The sequence below is a fragment of the Haliotis asinina genome, chromosome 16, assembly GCF_037392515.1.
Source record: "Haliotis asinina isolate JCU_RB_2024 chromosome 16, JCU_Hal_asi_v2, whole genome shotgun sequence".
Classification (NCBI taxonomy): Eukaryota; Metazoa; Mollusca; class Gastropoda; order Lepetellida; family Haliotidae; genus Haliotis; species Haliotis asinina.
The window spans coordinates 42,224,092-42,243,320 of record NC_090295.1 but is presented as its reverse complement, the minus strand read 5'-3'; the positions used below and the strand labels follow the sequence as shown (position 1 = coordinate 42,243,320).

At 40.5% G+C, this 19,229-nt stretch overlaps 2 protein-coding genes across 2 annotated transcripts; both read right to left on the bottom strand.

The window, feature by feature from the left end:
• Positions 1-954: 954 nt before the first annotated feature.
• On the bottom strand, positions 955-7,047 carry LOC137268652 (doublesex- and mab-3-related transcription factor 1-like). The gene is made up of 5 exons (XM_067803228.1): positions 7,007-7,047; positions 4,461-4,736; positions 3,464-3,601; positions 2,835-2,876; positions 955-2,160 (listed from the first exon to the last, which is right to left on the bottom strand). Exons 2-5 carry the CDS (start codon positions 4,720-4,722, stop codon positions 1,649-1,651), a joined length of 954 nt encoding a protein of 317 aa, XP_067659329.1. The 5' UTR covers positions 4,723-4,736; positions 7,007-7,047; the 3' UTR covers positions 955-1,648.
• Positions 7,048-10,849: 3,802 nt separating this feature from the next.
• LOC137268226 (3'-5' ssDNA/RNA exonuclease TatD-like) lies at positions 10,850-18,864 on the bottom strand. The gene is made up of 7 exons (XM_067802764.1): positions 18,407-18,864; positions 17,209-17,374; positions 16,553-16,803; positions 14,960-15,058; positions 14,031-14,182; positions 13,503-13,686; positions 10,850-12,697 (listed from the first exon to the last, which is right to left on the bottom strand). The coding sequence occupies exons 1-7, from the start codon at positions 18,480-18,482 to the stop codon at positions 12,150-12,152; spliced, it is 1,476 nt and encodes a 491-aa protein (XP_067658865.1). The 5' UTR covers positions 18,483-18,864; the 3' UTR covers positions 10,850-12,149.
• Positions 18,865-19,229: the final 365 nt, after the last annotated feature.

The following is a 19,229-nucleotide window of genomic DNA, read 5'->3' as shown; positions in this document are numbered from 1 at the left end:
GACAACTTGAATTGCTCGTTTTATAATTTGGTGCAACAACATTTTTTGTAAGTAATAATGCAATGAAGAAATATGTATTTCCCGAAACTCCTTTGGACCTGGTAATTAAAATGTGTAACTACTGTAAGTGTGCAGACTGGGTCTCGTCCCTACACGTCTGAAATAACACCCATTAACTCGCTCAGTCTAGACTGACAACTCCTATCGGGAGGATACACCTCTTCTCAAAGTCACATGGCTTCATTTGTTCAAGTCAAGTGTTAAGACCAAATTGGCTTCTACATCGAATTTGTGGTAATGGGGAAAGGTTCACTGGTAGGAAGACAGTTGATTTCCTTTGTTCAAGGATGATAACCGTGAAATACTGCACACTCACACAGGAAACTCTCACATGAAGTGCCAATTTCATTGTGCTCCAACACTACTTCACTCACTAATCCACTTCTGTAAGCAGCGGGAGTATAATTATGAGTCTGCTTTAAGGTGTTGGTCCGGTGGATTGCAATATGTACACATTCAGGTACCGCAGTTTCTCTGTGAAGGGATTATACGCATATTTCCTGTCTGTGATTGGGATGTACATCAAGATTCGACGAGATTGATACATTTGTCCGCAGTGTGTTCGTGGTAAACATTCAGGACATGCGGCATTTCGAGTTTCAGTTCACCGTTAAACGGGGTCGTCATCAAGTCACTCATTCACGCACTAGGGGTGGTGGGGTAGCCTAGTGGTTAATTATAAACCGTTCGCTCTAACACCGAAGGCCCGGGTTCGATGCCCCAAATGGGTACAATGTGTAAGGCCCATTCCTGATGTCCCCCGCCATGATGTTGCTGGAATATTGCTAATAGCGCTGTAAAACACAACTCACTCTCTCACGGTTGCTGAAACTTCTCACAAACACGTTGTGGTTGTGCAGACAGTTTCGGCTATAAAACACTGACACGTTTTCACAGTTAATTTATTGAAAGCAACGCTGAACATAACATTGAAAGCATTTTGTTAAGTCACAATCCTTGAACAGAATCAAACAACGTTAACAATACGCACACACGTTTCGCATGTTTAGTTATTATATTCACTTACAGTCATTACCTTTGTCATGACAGACGTGATGTCACAATGACATTTCATGTCCAGCTTGCTGCTGGTCACTTCTTTGATTTGAGAATTTGCATTGACGCGAGTGGCGCTAAGGAAATGGACATTCCTGCATTACATTTACTCCTAGTAACTTCATGTTCAGTGAGTTGGTGACATCACTCAGTTGAGATTTAAAGAACAGACCAAATTAACGGAACTTAAGAAAAACAATGCAAAACCGATATAAAGAACAACTATATTTGACTTCACTGTGTCCGGTAGAACTGTCCGTGATTCATTTTTATTTTATTGAGTAAACATGTAAAAGGCCTTTACAAAACTATCTGATATCAGCATGAAACCAATCATTAACAGTCATCTCACAGGCTCCAGTCAATTATCGCACAGACTCAAGTCAATTATCGCACAGACTCAAGTCTCAAAACACCAAAGCATCAAAAGAAAATAACTCATACAGTAGCGAGGAAATGTTTCATTCTCGGTTATCCAGTGGATCCAGTGGGTAATCGAGGCTAATGACAGTAGGGAGGGCACGCTCAGCCCTTAGTCGTCACAACAGTCAATAAGTAGTGCTGTCTCCTCATCTGATGACATCCCTGTTGTGCTGCTGCTGGGGAAACTTACAGACACGGGGGTGGTCTCTGGGGGCTGGTCGGCCTCCCCCTGTTCACCAACTCCACAATACTTGGCAAGGCTTTTCTTGAACTCCCTAGAAGGCTCATCTGCTGGGGCGGTGCTGATCCCCGGAAGCGCCACAGATCCCATTAGCTGAAAGCTGTAGGGGTTGGTAGTTGGTGGGGGTGGAGGAAGGAAGGGCGAGGTCTGCTGGAAGTGGGGCTCGACAGCGTGATAGGTCTTGTAGGGGGTTGCTGCTGATGGGGTGGATCTGGTGTATGAGGGTAGGGTGCTGTACATATGGGTGTAGGGAGAAGCCTGGGGGTAGTAACCAGTGGGATACAGCTCGCTTGGGAAGAATGGCTCGGTTTTGAACGTTCTTTGAGGTCCCTGATGAAGTCCCATAGCTGTGGACGTCGTTGCTGTCGATAATGTCGGGCCTGCATAAGAGATAATGGATTCTGTTCGTAAATACACTTTGACTTGCATTTTTGATCAACATGGATTTCCACCCAGTCACAAAAATGGCTGATCTGCATTATCACTACAGTTTTTGCAGTACTTTGATGTGCTAATTGGCATTGAATGAAATCTGCAGGCCCTATTTGTTAAAGTCAAACCAATAAAACACTGCACAGTTTAACACTGTTTCTAGAAAGAAAGAACGAAAGTTCAGATATGTGAAAGACCGGCGTTCCTATGCCAAACAAAAACAAGTGGTTTATTGAAGGCCACAAGGGCCCGGAAAACTTTGAAACTTCAGGTCGGATACAATACCACCCAGAAACAGTTCCCTCCTCTGTGTCATTATGGTTCCTGTTCTGAGCTACCTCCTTCCTCGTGTCATGATCCAGATTTGATCTCAGAAAGATCACACAGCACCAAACAACATCCCTATCTGCGGTGTATACTCTCAACCAAAGCTGACACTTCATGATAAAACTGAAATACTATTCAAGCTAGGTAAAAACAAACTCTCATCCCGTATCACACTTAGAGGTTCTCGCGCATCCATCTAATTTTGTCGCCTTATACAAGCAGTGGTCAATGGAAAATGTTTCTACTACAAACACTAGAAGAACGTGATGGTTGCTGTAAAGGTGCACTTGCTTACCTGAGTTTATTGGCAAATCCATTCCCTCTCGACTTGTCTCCTCTGAAAAAGTAACACCTGAATGAAGCATTTTGTTGGATCATCATCATCGTCATCATCATCATCATCATACGTATATATTGCTTGTTTCACACAATCAACGAAAGAAAATACTAGCAAATCAAGAACATGATTTAATGGCGATTATCCCTGATATTTGAGCAGGTATTTGTGACTTGAGAAGGGTAGTTGGCAGTGCATATGCACTGAACTCATAGGCTGTACACAACTGTTGAATTTTGTGTAAGTCATGCATATAAGTGCTTGTAAATATCGAATAATGTAAGTGAAGATCATCTTTCATCCACGAGCCCCAATGCCGGTAGGGTAGCTCTTCACGAGAGGACCACGTTTCGATGTCGAACAAAAGCCATTTCTAGTGTACCCTGCTGCCACGGAAAACATTTAACAGGGTCCAGTGTGAGAACTAACACTCGTCGCTTTGCATCTATTTCAAACTGATAAAACATTAGGAAGTAAAGCATCTAAACCTTTTCTGGAAGTAGGACGTGAATAGTCGAGTTATAGTTATCTCCCTTGACTGTTGAAACCAAACGCTTGAACGTGACATGTATGACGGAACTGTTTACCTTTCTGAAGACGTATAATGGTCTGGCGTAGGTTGCCTGTTTCCACGAGGACAGCGTTGAGTCTGCCGACGCTGATGTGAGGGAACTGTTGTCTCAGTGACTGGAGGTTGGCCCCGGCAAGCGAGCTGATTCCTCGACCTGTAAAGCAGATACCGCATTTCCCGAAAAAAAAACAACGTTGTTTCGATTAAACGCCGTGCAGTAATTATGTACGGAATTTTCCAGGGTTTTTTTTCTGTTCGGCAGAGAATGAAAGAAATACACACTCTGGCGTTTACTGAATGAAACTACTAGTTTGGAACCACACTGTAAAGAGTATTTCAGGTTAGGAAGCTGTTCTCAACGAGATCGGATTCCTCTTTTCTGGCAAAGTTTTCTTTTTGAGTTATTTAGGAAGGTTATGAGGTCACGGTGTTTTCCCCCATGCGGTAGGTCAAGCGTAGACCTATAACCGTACACGATGATAACAGCTGGACACAACTACAATCCTGAATTTATTTTAAATAAATAGTCTGGGGCGGAGTTTTGAAACATCTTGCCGCAATTACCAAAAGTCCAAGAGATGAATCTCTGGCTGTGTAATTCCTTAACCTAAACCTCTTTTCTTAAACATTCAGGGCCTGCTTGTGTGCGCTATACCCTTATGTCTTATGCCTGACAACACCGCCACAGATACACTTTACCAGTCTATACCGTCAGGCACCTACCAAAACGCATATCTTCTGGTACAATATACCTGTGTATATCCTGTTAGGCAGCACCTACCCAAACGCATGTCTGCTGGTACAATATACCTGTGTATATCCTGTTAGATAGCACTTACCCAAACGCATATCTTCTGGTACAATACATATTTTCATACCCTGTTAGACAGCACCTACCCAAAAGCACATCTTCTGGTACAATATACCTGTGTATACTCTGTCAAACAGCGCCTAACCTAAAGCACATACTTGAATACACCATAATCGACTATCCCGTGTCTGACAGCACCTACCCGTCAGCACCTCCTCGGGTACAGGTATCGACCGTCCAGCCTCCTCATCCTGTACCTGTCGACGACGGAGGGCAATCTGTTCCCGGGACACCTTCTGTCTTTGTGCACTCAGGCAACAGCTGCTACAGCTGCAGTTGGCGAACAGACAGAAGCGCTTGTGGCCCTTCAGAGGGCTGATGATAGCATGGTTACGACATCGCGCACAGGAACGTAGCTGTGTATTTTTTTTCTTTTCTTTGGTAGTGGTAAACCTTTCGGCCATTTTGTACCTGAAATCTTTTACGACCACTTTCTTTGAGTTATTCGCGACATTTGAAAATGAGACAGGCAATAATTATAAATTCCGCATTCAGATTTGAAACTGCATAATGATAGTGATGTTGACAGTAATACCTTTAATCTGAAAATACAATCGCTTGGTACATCTATATGCTTATCATTTGCTTACACCTCAGAAAATATATACATATTACTCGTGATCATGATCGCCTACAACATATGATATATGCTGTGGTTTGCACCGTTATCGACGCCGCCTGTGCAGGGATTGGGAAAGAGAACGTTGACAATGGGTCAATTTCAGAATTATTAGCCATTTTCTGAATGTAGAATGGGCCACTGCCTTTGTATGAATATTTAGTAAACTTCCAAATTTTAATGGGCCATTTTTCATTCTAATGTGCAAAATGGCCCATGGCCCATGCCTTTCCCACTCCCCGCCTGTGTGCACAAGACCATTACAAGAATCTTGAAAATATTTCTTCCAGTACGAAATTTAGTGGCATTAGGTGTTTGTTTCTAACAATGTCATTATAAAATGAACTGGGGTAAAGATCTCGCTTCTACAGCTTATTCCATTTCCTTCATGTACAGACCCGCCGTCACCAGTTATATTCGGACACTTAACGTATTATCCATGGACTTACATGCTAATATATCATAATTTTCACGAACGTAATTTTCGTCGGACCCAAGTCGAATTTTTGCAAATTTGTGAGGATTCTCTTATCTACAAGAAGCGATGGGGTAGTCTAGTGTTTAGAGCGTTCGCTCGTCACGCCGAAGACCCGGGTTCGATTCCCCACTTGGGTACAATGTGTAAAGCCCATTTTCTGGTGTCCCCCGCCGTAATATTGTTGGTATATTGCTAAAACTAAACTCACGCGTAAAACTAAACTCACTCACTCACTCTTTCCTACAATCACATAATTTTTGTTTGATTTTCCGTTGCTTATTTATCGAACGGCGAAAATTTAATCAACATATATGCACAGTTCAGAGAAGTCCTTCAACATGGCGGCCTGTGGGATTATGCACGGTGGAACCATACGTATAACTGATAAATGTGATGTCATATTAAATAGTGGTCTGAAAAGTGAACTGGAATTATGTGCTCAGAGCAGAGATGATTTCATATTTGACTGTCAAGCTTTTATGCTACACTGAATAACATATTAAGTCTACGGAAATTATGTCGGGGGGGGGGGGGGGGGGTAATATAACTGGCAGGCGTCTGTACAAAAAGTTGTTGAATCAAATGGTTTGAGATTGCATCCAACGTGCACTTTACATTCCCTCTGTGAGTCTCCATACTGACTTAAATGAAACACTGGCCGAAACACAAATCAAAATTGACAGTCAACTAAAACCTTGGAAAGAGGGGTGGAGATGCGGCGAAGAACAAAAGCAAGCAAAGTACGCCCGGAGCTCAAAAGGCTATCGACGTAGCGAGTTTCGTCAGCTGATGACGTCATATTCTAGGTCACCGTGACGTCAGATGTTGCTTTGGGCACTCTGACAAGTTCAAATCAAAGCGGGTAAGAAGTAATCCCAAGTCGTAAGAAAACGCATTTCGGGGTTCAGAAATAATTTTAACGCAACGTTTGTCAACGATATAAATGTTTTAACAGTTACAAGAATATGCCACTGCCTTTGATCATGATCGACTCACCAGTGTAGACTTTTCGATCAATATCTAAATAATAAATCTGTTAACTAAAAACGTTGTACTTTATAAGTCATGGCTTGTTTTAGAAGATGGTGAATATACGTTTTTGCACGAACATTTACGAATACCAGAGGTCAGCATGCAACCATTACCACTGAAGTTTCTGAACATTTTCAAACAGTAATGACTAGCTGTTGCCTCTCCATCTGCCCCAGATATAAATATCGTAATGTACAGATCATGTACCTCACTATACCTACTGCATTCTGAGATCTACATCGTATTACTCGTCATAAACCTATACGTATACTCGTATAAACCTATTATCCATTTTGACTTCATTCTTCATACAAGACAAAGTGGAAAAGAATCCTCAAAATCGCAATTTATACCAATGCACAGTCAAGTTAAACGACACCCATCGGATATTCCGATCAACATACCAATTATATTTACTTACATTTTCTTTTATTAGCAGATATTTACAAGTTGTGCACTGGGGCCATGTCGATTGCACAGGCACTGTTACATATCAAACGCCAACACGTGACACACAATAAATGAAATGAACTACAAAGTTGTCAATATCACTGCCTACCTCTCTTGCGATCAAAACACTAAAGGCAGGCACCTTGTAGTACAATGTTGATACCATTTCTAAAAAGGGGATCACGGATATCAGTCAAAAGGAAATGTTTTCATGTAACGGAAAATATGCATCATGTTCGTCGGGTATATAAATGAAAATCATTGAAATGAGCTTAGTAATAGTTTTTCACACACTTTATACCATTTCGAAAATAATTTGGCAAGTTTGACATGACGAACATACCCATGAACTCTTCCCAGGTGGACTCGTCCAAACAACTTTATACTTGTCACGAAATAAAGACAACGCTGTGGTGGAGCTCTATGAATTTGTGCCAATGAGTAAATCTATAGATAACTATTGAACAACAATATTCAGCCACACACTCTTCCAAATATGACAAGAATAACATTTTAATAATAAATTGGAGGATAGCTTTATATTTTTACTTCAAACTAACTTAGCCACCACTGAACTTATAATTGTAATTTTCAAAATATAGGGGTTACTTTTAAATAAAGAACAGCCATTTGTTTAACGCCTCCCCTGGTAAGATCACGTAACTGGGACAGCACTGGCATCGTTCTGGCATGTACCGTTGGTGCTGGCATAATTCTTTCATTAATATTCCAACTTGCTAAGGCAGTCTGTCATATTCGGGTAGAAGTACCAGACAATCCAGTGATGGATCACGTGCTGACAATGAAATGCTGGAACCAGACCTTCTGAGCACAAGAGCTCGATTAAATTGTTTTGAACATATTTTAGACATGTGAAAAATAGAGGTTTGGGTTCAAGTTATACAACTTAAGAGCATGTCAGCTCTTCTGATTCTTGTGGTTACTCTTTCTGGAAATGTTATTCATGGAAGAAAAAAAACGAAAACAGAAAGACAAATGAAGCCGAAAAGTCATCGAAGCAGAGTCGATTACTAACAGACAGTCGTCATATGCAAAGGGATACACCTCTTTGAGAAGGGGTGAGCGGCATGAGGGGAGGCGTCCCACTATACAGAAAGTGTGTGTGTGTGTGTGTGTGTGTGTGTGTGTGTGTGTGTGTGTGTGTGTGTGTGCACCGTCTCTGGATCCACCTTTGGTAAGAAGCTGGAACAAACTATTGATTGGTGCTATACATGTGTATTGGTCATGCAGATATGTGTGATGATGAGTCAATTCAATAACTGTACATAATCGTTATCGGGAGTATGTATCTATTTCAGTTCAAATATTTTTAAGTGACATCGGTCCCCGCCATGATATTGCACAGGCGCGTAGCAAGCCATGTTTTCGTGTAAGCCCGATAGGATGCAAAGGTTAATATTTCGATAGTTTTGAGGTCGTGCCATTTCTTGCAACAACCATGTGCAGGCCCGAGCGTATTTTATATAATGGTAGCTACGCTAGCTCCTGTTGACTCTCAGACTCACTTAGCGGAATATTAGTCAGGTACGTGTGTTGGTAGATGGAGCCATGTCTGTAATCTGCATAGTGAAGTATAGTTATATACAAGCATTGTCACTAAGGTGACATAATCCCCCGCCGCAAATTATCAAATTACTCTTAAAAAGTAATGAAAATGAATGTAGTAGATTAAGCGCCTTACCAAGATTAAGCTTGGTGATGATAAAGAACATCCCGAGAACGCTTCTTGAGGTATCTCGCTGACAAGCTAAATATGCAGGTTAACATGCTGACATCTTCAAAGACTCGCCATGACCTTGAAAATCAAGTGAAGGTCACCAAAATCGACCTTCCGTCGAAAAAGTTCGGGGTTGAAAATGAAGAAAATTGTGGGAATGGTTCTTGAGATATCTCGCTGACAAGGGTAAAAGGTTCAAGTTCCCTTGTAGGTAAAGGTCACCAAACCTGACTGAGACCTGACTTTTACTATCTAGAACCTAGATACCATATATGAAAAGAATCTAGTGATTGGTTCTTATTATAAGATATTCCATTTCGTACGTACGTACGTAAGGACGGACGGACGGACAGACGCATGGAGCCTAATTTTACACCCCCCAATTCGCGCTAAACGCGCGGCAGGGGATAATAAGCATGTCAAACTGGACGTCGGTGCTTGAAACGGCATGGTTTGCAAATATGTTTCAGTTCATTAAAAGTGCTGTTATCGGAAGTAACAGCAACAGATAAGTGAAACTGTTTAATGTACCTGCATAATCATCGCTGAATAAGGACAAACACTGGTTCAGAAATGGAACAGCTTACTTCAATCTTTTAGTGTCGTCAATGCGCCCTTAAGCTTGTTGTCAAGCATGCATCAACGCAAATGGTGGACATATACTTAGTCAAAAAAGAAACTTCACATTCTTTCTTCAGGGCACTATGAAAGAACAAGAAATAGTAAGATGGTTAAATTGTTATTATTTCATTGCTGAGATCTGTTTGATGTACTCGATACACTTACGGTGCCACAATCAGTTCCATTAGGCTACACTGCCGTTCCAAAACACGGGTATACAGAATGTCAAAAATCCGAAACTTCTCGGTTCAATATTGTGTATGGCCGCCCCGGGCATTCACCACTGCCATACACCGTCTCCTCATCGACTGCCTGATGCTTGTGAACATGTGGTTGGGGATTCTGCGCCACTGCTCGTGTAAGGCAGTGCAAAAGTTCATGCAAATTCTGAGGTTGGTTCCTAAGACCACGAAGCCTCCTCCCAAATGCATCCCAAACGTGCTCTATTTGATTAAGGTCAGGGGACCTCGATGGCCAGTCCATGACGTTGATTCCAGCGTTTTGAAGGAAATTTCGTGTCAACATCTGGGCCATGAGCCGCCATGAAAGGAACGAGTTCAGGGGTGAGCACATTGGTCGCGGTATGCAGCAGCTGTGAGGTTTTCACGGATGACCAGAAGTGGGGAACAGTTGTTCCCACAGAAACCACCCCACACCATGCAACTTCCACCCCCGAATCTGTCGACTTCCTGTACACAACACTGAGCATACCGTTCACGACGTCGTCTACAGACCCTATGCCTGCCGTCCGCGAATCTGAGGGTAAACCTGGATTCATCGCTAAAGACGACTCGATTCCAGACTCTCGGGGTCAATTGGAGGTGACGTTGGGCAACTGCAGACGTTGATGATGAAACGGCGTCAATATTGGCCCACGATAAGGATGTCGAGAATGGAGACTGGCAGTCCGCAACCGATTTCGAATGGTCTGTGAGGACAGTTGACCTCTAAACATCTCAGCCCTGGTTCGTGTAGCTGGCAGAAATCCGTCACAAAGGTGACAAGTCATACACACTACAACGGTTGCATCCCATTGCTCTTGCGACGTCAATAACTGATCTTCCCACTTGCAACATGCCAACGTTGCACATTTAACAATCGTGGCATTTAAGAAACTGTTAGAACTGTGGCTTAAAAGTGTTTTTCTCAATTCTTGAGGCAAATGCAAACACGTGAAAATGAAGAAAACTTCGATGAGATGATCTCATGATCGACTGCACATGCCAAAACCTGATTTGGCACCAGCGTCATTTGCACGACGAATGGGTGGGTCTGAGTGGGTTTTGCTAACGTTTTTCAAGAGTCGAAAGGGAGTGGATCCTATTTCGGATACATTGAGGTATCATCGGAGAAAAATTATTCTTTAATTTCAAAAATTACATTTTGTCTAGTTTCCTTTTTGACTCAGTATCCATGATACAATGTATTACATTTGTGAACTGACTGCACACCACATCTAACACAGGGCGTCACGATGCCAAGAGTCAACCCATACAGATTTCAATATCATCCTGTCAACAATAAAAGAGTGATTTAAGGAACACAACAAATCATCTATTGTCTGTTTGTATTAAGGAATGGTATAACATCAAATAGTGCACAACTACTTTATTCCACTGGTATGTATACATTATACACTTGCAAGCATTTACACAAAAACAAAAACACAAGGTCAATCAAAACTTATCTTATAAGTCCTTGAAAATAGTTCATGAAGTATTTTCATTTGCAACAACAATCCATGGTTCATTTGTGAGAAAGGTGCAGCCCAGTGGTCGTCTGTAAGGCCACCTTCAATTCCCCACATGGGTGTGAAGCCCGTTTCTGATATCCCCCAACTCACTCACACATTCACTCATTCAATCACTCAGTCATATGAGTTTGTGAATCTCTGTACCAGCAATGGTTTAACTGTGATACTGGTTTGAATGTACCAATGATTTGTATATATGCACTTACCATAATTCAACTATGACAATGGTTTGTAAGTACCAACTACAGTTCAACTGTGACAATGGTCTGTAAGTACCAATTATGGTATATATGTACCAACAATAGTTCAACTATGACAATGGACTGTATGTACCAACTTAGTTCAACAGTGCCAATGGTTTGTATGTACCAACACTGGTTCAATTGTCACAATCATCTCTAAGTATCAACTATAGTTCAGGTATGACAATACTTTGTATGTACCAACTACAGTTCAACTGTGGCAGTAGTCTGTATGTACCAACTACAGTTCAACTGAGGCAGTGGTCTGTATGTACCAACTACAGTTCAACTGTGGCAATGGTCTGTGTGTACCAACTACAGTTCAACTGTGGCAGTGGTCTGTATGTACCAACTACAGTTCAACTGTGGCAATGGTCTGTGTGTACCAACTACAGTTCAACTGAGGCAGTGGTCTGTATGTACCAACTACAGTTCAACTGTGGCAGTGGTCTGTGTGTACCAACTTTGTTTAACAATAACAATGCTTTTTGTATGCAGTTCAACTGTAACAATGGCTTGTATGAACCAACAAGGATTCGACAATCAGAATACTTTGCATGCACAAACAATGGTTCATCTATCACAGTTGTAAAGCAGGTCACTGTGTGAGAGTTGCATCACTTCAGCACATCACAATTCCATGATTGAGGATATGAATTCTGATTCTGATTCTGATTCTATGACCTGATTACTCCATCCATGCAACAACCCATCCACACACCCTAAACACCATCCACACACCCTAAACACCACCCATACACCCTAAACACCACCCACACACCCTAAACCCCATCCACCCACATCCAAACCTGTCTGCCTGCCTGCACACACTTGGAATGAGTGATGTAGCTGACATACCCTACACAGTAGTAATAACTGCATCTTCTCACTCACTCACTCACACTGTCCAGTTCCAAACATACTGGAAGGTTAACAAGATGATAACCACGAGTATACCAAGGATGAATGGAAGTCCTGGAAACACATACATCTTCCTCATGTCTGACTGGAGGTCAACAATCTCAGGGGTCACTTCCTGCACCTCATCATCTGTTTCTTCAGAACATTTCATCAACTTCCTGTTAGTCTTTTCAGTAAATCTATAGAATGTATACGTATTTTGTCTGACCATTTCTGAAAGGTGTTTTGGAGTCCGCTGAACTCTGCCTGATGCCAACTCCAAGATGCTGTGTGCACTGATTGGCTCATTCCGCTTACAACAATACTTCATTGTCAACTTCGAGCTGTCCTCTGACAAGTTTGAACAATCATCTTTGTACAATGCTCGATGTTGAAATTTAAGTGAACCAGTGTACTTGCTGATGAACTCTGGGAACTTTCCAGGAGCCTCGCTGGCCAGGAGTAGCCGTGTTGTGTCTTCATCATGTGACAGACTGCTAAGCCAATCTCTTGGACAGTCTTTATATGGACTTGTCCAGGCATATCCTTGAAAAAGGAGACATAATATTCCAAATGAAACATTCCTACAAAACATCGCTCTCTGAAGAAAAAACAGAATACTATTTCCTTTCTGAAAGTTACATAGTGGACTCTGTGTGCTAATACTTTCAAATGGTAGAAGTGTGTTTGATACCTTGTGCTTAACATTGTCAAAGAGATGTGCTACCTGTCAAGATGTGTTATCTGTCAAAGAGATGTGCTACCTGTCAAGATTTGTTACCTGTCAAAGACGTGTCTTACCTGTCAAAGAGGTGTGTTAGCTGTCAAAGAGATGTATTACCTGTCAAAGAGGTGTCAAGGAGATGTGCTACCTGTCAAAGAGATATGTTACCTGTCACAGAGGTGTCTGAACTGTCAAAAAGGTGTGTTACCAGTCAAGGAGATTTGTTACCTGTCAAGGAGATATGTTATTTGTCAAAGAGGTGTTTTACTGGTCAAGGAAACATGTTAACTGACCAAGAAGTGTCTTACTTGTGGAAAAGGTGTGTCCCCAATCAAGGAGACTTGTTACCTGTCAAGGAGATGCTTGACTTGTCAAAGAGGTATTTTACTGGTCAAGGAGGTGTGTTACCAGTCAAAGAGGTGTGTTATATGTAAGGGAGATGTCTTACCTGTCAAAGAGGTGTGTTACCTGTCAAAGAAATGTGTTACCTGTCAAAGAGGTGTCTTACTTGTCGAAAGGTGTATTACCTGTCAAAGAGATGTTTTACCTTTTTAAGAGATATGTTACCTGTCAAGGAGATGTGTTACCTGATAAGGAGATGTGTTACCTGTCAAAGAGATGTGTTACCTGTCAAGGAGATGTAGAAACCCATATCGTAGTATGCCTTCAGGTCTGTCGATGTGAGTGTGTCTCCACTAATACAAACTGGCGGTAGTTTGTCCTTGAACTCTGAGAGGATCGTCTGTGTTGTCTCCAGCTTACTCGTGTCACACAACACCAGGGGCATGTCCATGTCACATGCCAATTTCACCTGTGAAAATGTCACACAACACTACATCACCTGTCATTTAACGCCAGGGGCATGGCCATGTCACATGCCAGTTTCACCTGTTGAAATCACAAACAACACTACATCATATATCACCCATCATCTGTTACACAACACTATATTTCCTGTCTCATAGCACTGCATCACTTACCACACAACACTACATCACCTATCACAAAACACATCACCTGTCATGCAACAATACATCACCTAACACACAACATTTCATCAGCTGTCACACAACACTAAATCACCTGTCACACCACCTGTCATACGACACTACACACAACAGACACTATTCTCATCATATAACCCGACTGTCTCACCTGTTCTATGAATATCTCCCTCTGAGTATCTGTTTCAGCCTTTCCCGGCCCAATTTCACCCAGGGCTACACACTGAGGGTGAGACAGGAGGTTGCGTAGTTGCTGTAGAGTTGTCTCCCCTTTCCATGAGCTCTCTTTATTTGGATGGATGCCTTGTACGTATTTACAAACATCATTTCACTAATGACCACATAATCAACCATCCCTCCAAATCAATCCCCTTTATGAAAAGAACAACTGGCTGTATATTTCTTTAAATCTAAGATGTATATAGTTTTCTTTAAGTTTCCTCAAGGATACACAATCAACAATTAAGCATTTACAAATATCATTTCACTAATGACCACATAATCAACAATCCTTCCACATCAACCTTTTCGGAAAAAAACCCAACTGGCTGTACATTTATTTAAATCTGATTTTCTAAGATGTATATAATTTTGTTTAAATTTTGACATGGACACACATTCATCAAAGTAACAGCTCAACTTAAAAAATAATTATCATGGTAACTTTGATCAGTTTTCTAAATGAAGATAACACATCTTCATCATCCGCGAACACATCTGTGGATATCTTAAACTCAATGCAAAGTCTGGCATACATTTCATTTGAAATTTCCAATTTGTCTAGACTTCTTCTTATTCATGGCAGTGTCAGAGATGTTTATTGAGCCAAACATACATTGTGAGTATATTGAATAGCATGGTCAAACTTGATTTCAGCTATCAACCAAATGTTTCAAAACTTAATTTCAATAAACCAGCCATCATAAAGAGAACAACCAAAGAGGTATCTCCAATATTGTCATTTCAACTTCATTCATTGATTCATGGTCTTGTTACACTGCAATGAAGACGTTGTCAGAATATTTCTGATTCCTGTTCAGGGCCTGAGATGAATGTAAAGTGGCCCTTGACAACACTCACCCGCTGTGAAGTAGATGATCCCAGGGAAGCTGTCAGCCAGGGCCTGTGCCTTCGTGGCCTGTCTCAGTGTCAGCGTCTTCACCACAATCTTCTCCACGCCTGAAACACAATGTCCATCTTGTCAAAACAGTAAACATGAGATTGTGATAGAGTTAGCAACAAATAATTGTCTTTGATGGAGGAGTCCAACAAGTGACTCTCTTTCATGAGAAGTCAAACAAGTGACTATCTTTGATGGAGGAGTCAAACAAGCAACTATCTTTGATGGAGGAGTCAAACAAGTGACTATCTTTGATGAAGTAGACAAATACTAGTAAAACAGCCACATGTATCAATCACAAACCATTTAGAAAGATAGTTGATAAAGAACACTAAAGAGAACAAGGTTATAAACATTGTGCACTTCAAACTGTATTAAGATTTATATTTTGTGACGGAACCACCTGAAAATTTGATACAGTGAGTGAGCTAATATTTAATGTCACATTGGCAATATCTAAGCCATATCGTGACAAAAACAATTTTTACAATAACAATGAAAACGTTCTGAAGAGTAAAACCTGTTGACTAGCATAGCAAATATGAGAATAAAGCTAACACATCTTAATTACAGAAGACAAAACAATATAAAACACAGCTAAAGATCGCCAACAACTGCAATTATGGTAGATCACCATAATAAGGACCCTGGGGACTTCCAGTACCTAGGCTACCTACAAGTACCAGTACCCTTGATGGATTTATACCATCCCTTCAGGTGCTGGCGATTGCAGTCAAATGAAGCCATTTAGCAAATTTAACAAAAAATCACAAAAACATTACACTAAAAAATTAGGAATGTCACAATACATAAGTTTCACGAATCGACACATATCACAATACTCATGTCACTATTCAAAGTGTATCATGATACCTTTTTTCACAGTATTCTTATGTAATCTGAATTACATTTTGAACATTAATATTATGAATTTTGATTCTCAGAGATTGAAAAGTTCTAATTTCCAACATGCATGAAAAAAAAATCAGTTATAACTCTCATAACATCAAAAAACATGATCCAATTCCCAAATGTAAATGATACATAAAAACATTTAAAATCAATACTTTTAAAACTAACTATTGGTACGGTTTTGAATATATCGATAACTGTATTGTCTTTAAAAAGGTATTGATGTATCGATGTATTGTGGCATCCCTTCCTGAAATCCTAGTAACTTTTTGTTTTACAAAAACTGATATACAGAGGTCACCACAAGAGTGAGCAATAATAATTCAGAGAGACCATAATAGGAATAAACATTGTGCTTAAGGAGACTATTAGGAATAAACACTGTGCTTAAGGAGACTATTAGGAATAAACATTGTGCTTAAGGAGACTATTAGGAATAAACATTGTGCTTAAGGAGACTATTAGGAATAAACATTGTGCTTTAGGAGACTATTAGGAGTAAACAGAGTATTTAGAGAGCTCAACATTAAGAAGAACATGTCCATTGAAGTTTCTGGGGGTTACTATAGTCCCCAGATAAATCTTCAATAAAAAATGTCAGCATTTCTACAATGGTGTCTACTATATTTTAACAAACATACCAGATAGGAAAGCTCGTTTGATGACCTCACTGACGTCCTTCTTTGCAGTGAAACCCTCATCAACAAGATAAGCACCTGCATCTATCATGGGGTACATTAACTCTCTCTTCTGTTTTGACATTGCGACCACGGACTCAACACATTCAGAACGACAAAACACTGTCCCTTCCTCATTCTTTATCCATTTTGATGTGATGACTCTCTGCATATTCTCTGGCTTTTGGACTGATAACTCCTTTCCCTTGAGTAACCTGAAGAAGATAGATACCTTACAACAAGTTCAAGACATGTAGTGAATGTGCGATAATTTGTGTGCATTATGTTGAGCATGTCTTAAAGACTCATTCCTGTCCTTTTATGTTGTTTTTCGATATACATGTTATAGTAATTGACTGGAGAAAAAAACTGGAGCAGAAACAGTTTCCAGAATTGTTTTTGGTTCTTCAGAGAGTTATCTGAATATGTTGCCAGGTAAACAGTTCCACTTGCCTCAGTGTTTCAGTTCAACAATTTTTTACATTATTTGTGGTAAATACAAACAAGGAAAATGCTTCTATCACACTTTTCCTCCCATCCAACATTATCTAATAAAGTCAGTATATTTGAATGCAAATTAATTTTCAAAACAAGTTGGAGGTGATTCAACATTCACTTACATTCTGTCCATCTGTAACACCTCTTTTGTGAGGGTCTTGGGCACCACCACTTCTCCACATTCCTTGGACTTGCCATGCTTGTCTACATGTATGTACACCTGGATGCTGGGATCTAGACACATGTACTCCTTGAGGTACTGGGGGCTCACAGACTTGTCAATATTCACTGAAGTCAGCAGAAATAGTCCAATACAGGCATTGTACTAGGATTAATCAACAATATACAACTACAGCAGGATTACCAAGGGTCATGTAATCTGACACAGGCCGGTGTCCACTTCACAAAGAGATTTTCCCTCTGTAGTACTAATCTCAACTCCCTGGGGTTCATACAACTGTTGGAGCCACTAGGCGCACTGAGTTAATGAGGATTTCCCCTCCTTACAAGGTGCCCATTCACAGCTGGTTGACGAACATAGGCCCAGTACTTTGGGCAAATTTACAGCATTCTCAACAACTGTACCCACAATGGTGTAGTTAAATCTAACTGCTATCTGGTTATGGCTCTGAGCAAAAAACAAGAAAGTACCTGATAAGTACCTGATTAGATACTTGTTAAGCTCTGTTAAACAATGGAGAATGAGCTTTGAAATCTTATTAAATTTTTTTTATTTAGTAAATTTTCACCTAAAATGACTTCCTTTAAGGGGCAGTTCATAACTCATGGCTAGGGGGGTGATGATGATTTAATGGAGAATCAGGCACAATGTGAGTGACCTCCCTAAAATTTCTGTACAAAGTAAGTGACCCCCTGGCATGTCATGTACAAAATCAATGTACATAAAAGATGTCATGCAGATGTTGACATCATAGAAGAATGTTTACAGATAGACGTGTTGTTCAAATCTGAAAGACTCTCAAACCATTCAGTGTGCGAGGCTAGCTATGCCTTAGAGTTACCAGCTCACAACATAATTCACTAGCCCGAAATATGAATGCAGAAACGGGTTTCACCATTAAGATGCTTATACCATAAACATTTTTATCAGATCAATCTTGCATTGATTAAAAATGTATTGTAACTTAATAAGCCTAGGAGAGTGATAGATTTACGAAACGATCCCATAAAAGTGCACTAGGCGGTCGATCCAGTGACTGTGGAGATTTTATGGCCCGGTTGGACTTTTACTAGCCGCGAGCTACCGAGTCAGTGGCTGTTTCGCATACTGAAACTATTACCAACATTTCGATAACTTACGGACATAAAACTTCTGGTGAGTGCTGAAAATGTTATCTGTTGAGCTTCTGGGAACTTTAGATATGGTGTCCGCCATGGCCAGATGAAATTGTTTGACGAAGAGAGCAGTCTACTTTGTAGGTAGTGATGTTCAAGTGATGTTCAAGTGATGTCTAAATGATTGTGACATTCTGAATTTCTGTCTAATTTCGGCATTACCTGTCGATTGTGACACATCAATGTCAATGATCAACCTCACTTCCGTCTCGGACATAAGACGATTAGATCTACGCTAAAAATCAAAGTAAACAAATCCTTTACTTATGGATCATTCATATCTTCAAAACTGACAATTTGACACAGTCCTTATATCGTGTTCAAACACTACTAGAGTTCGACTATACCAGGTGATAACATATAATATTATCCAGGTGGGGAGTATTTGTTGCGACAGAAGCCAGGGGTAGATAACTCTATTTCTTCCGCACTTATACGACACTTCGTTGATTTCTCTACTGTATGCTCTATAGTACTAACTGTTCAGTTTTACGTCGCATCGGTATTATTGTTTGGACAGACAGACAGGTTTAATCAGTAAAAGACCACAGGCCCATCATACAACCATTTGCATCTGATATTGACAGTTTAGTGCACATGCTGTGTAAGGAACATTTCTAATGGAAATACATAATACAGGAAAATACTGTGTCGTTTGTTTTGTTTTCATAATGTTAATATGATTGGCATCTGGATCAAAATCAGTGAAATATTTCTAAATATATGTTAACCATAAATCAGAAAAACATTTACACCTATATAAGGAGTACATGAAGTTCGTCTTCGA

Excerpts from the sequence above, each read along its gene's own strand:
- LOC137268652 (XM_067803228.1), bottom strand. The coding sequence starts at position 4,722 with ATGGCCGAAAGGTTTACCACTACCAAAGAAAAGAAAAAAAATACACAG. Across the intron at positions 3,602-4,460 it reads ACCCGAGGAGGTGCTGACGG|GTCGAGGAATCAGCTCGCTT; the intron begins GTAGGTGCTGTC and ends TCTGCTTTACAG. Across the intron at positions 2,161-2,834 it reads GGATTTGCCAATAAACTCAG|GCCCGACATTATCGACAGCA; the intron begins GTAAGCAAGTGC and ends TCTCTTATGCAG.
- LOC137268226 (XM_067802764.1), bottom strand. The coding sequence starts at position 18,482 with ATGGCGGACACCATATCTAAAGTTCCCAGAAGCTCAACAGATAACATT. Across the intron at positions 16,804-17,208 it reads GTGTTACAGATGGACAGAAT|GTTACTCAAGGGAAAGGAGT; the intron begins GTAAGTGAATGT and ends TATCTTCTTCAG. Across the intron at positions 15,059-16,552 it reads CAAACGAGCTTTCCTATCTG|GCGTGGAGAAGATTGTGGTG; the intron begins GTATGTTTGTTA and ends ATTGTGTTTCAG.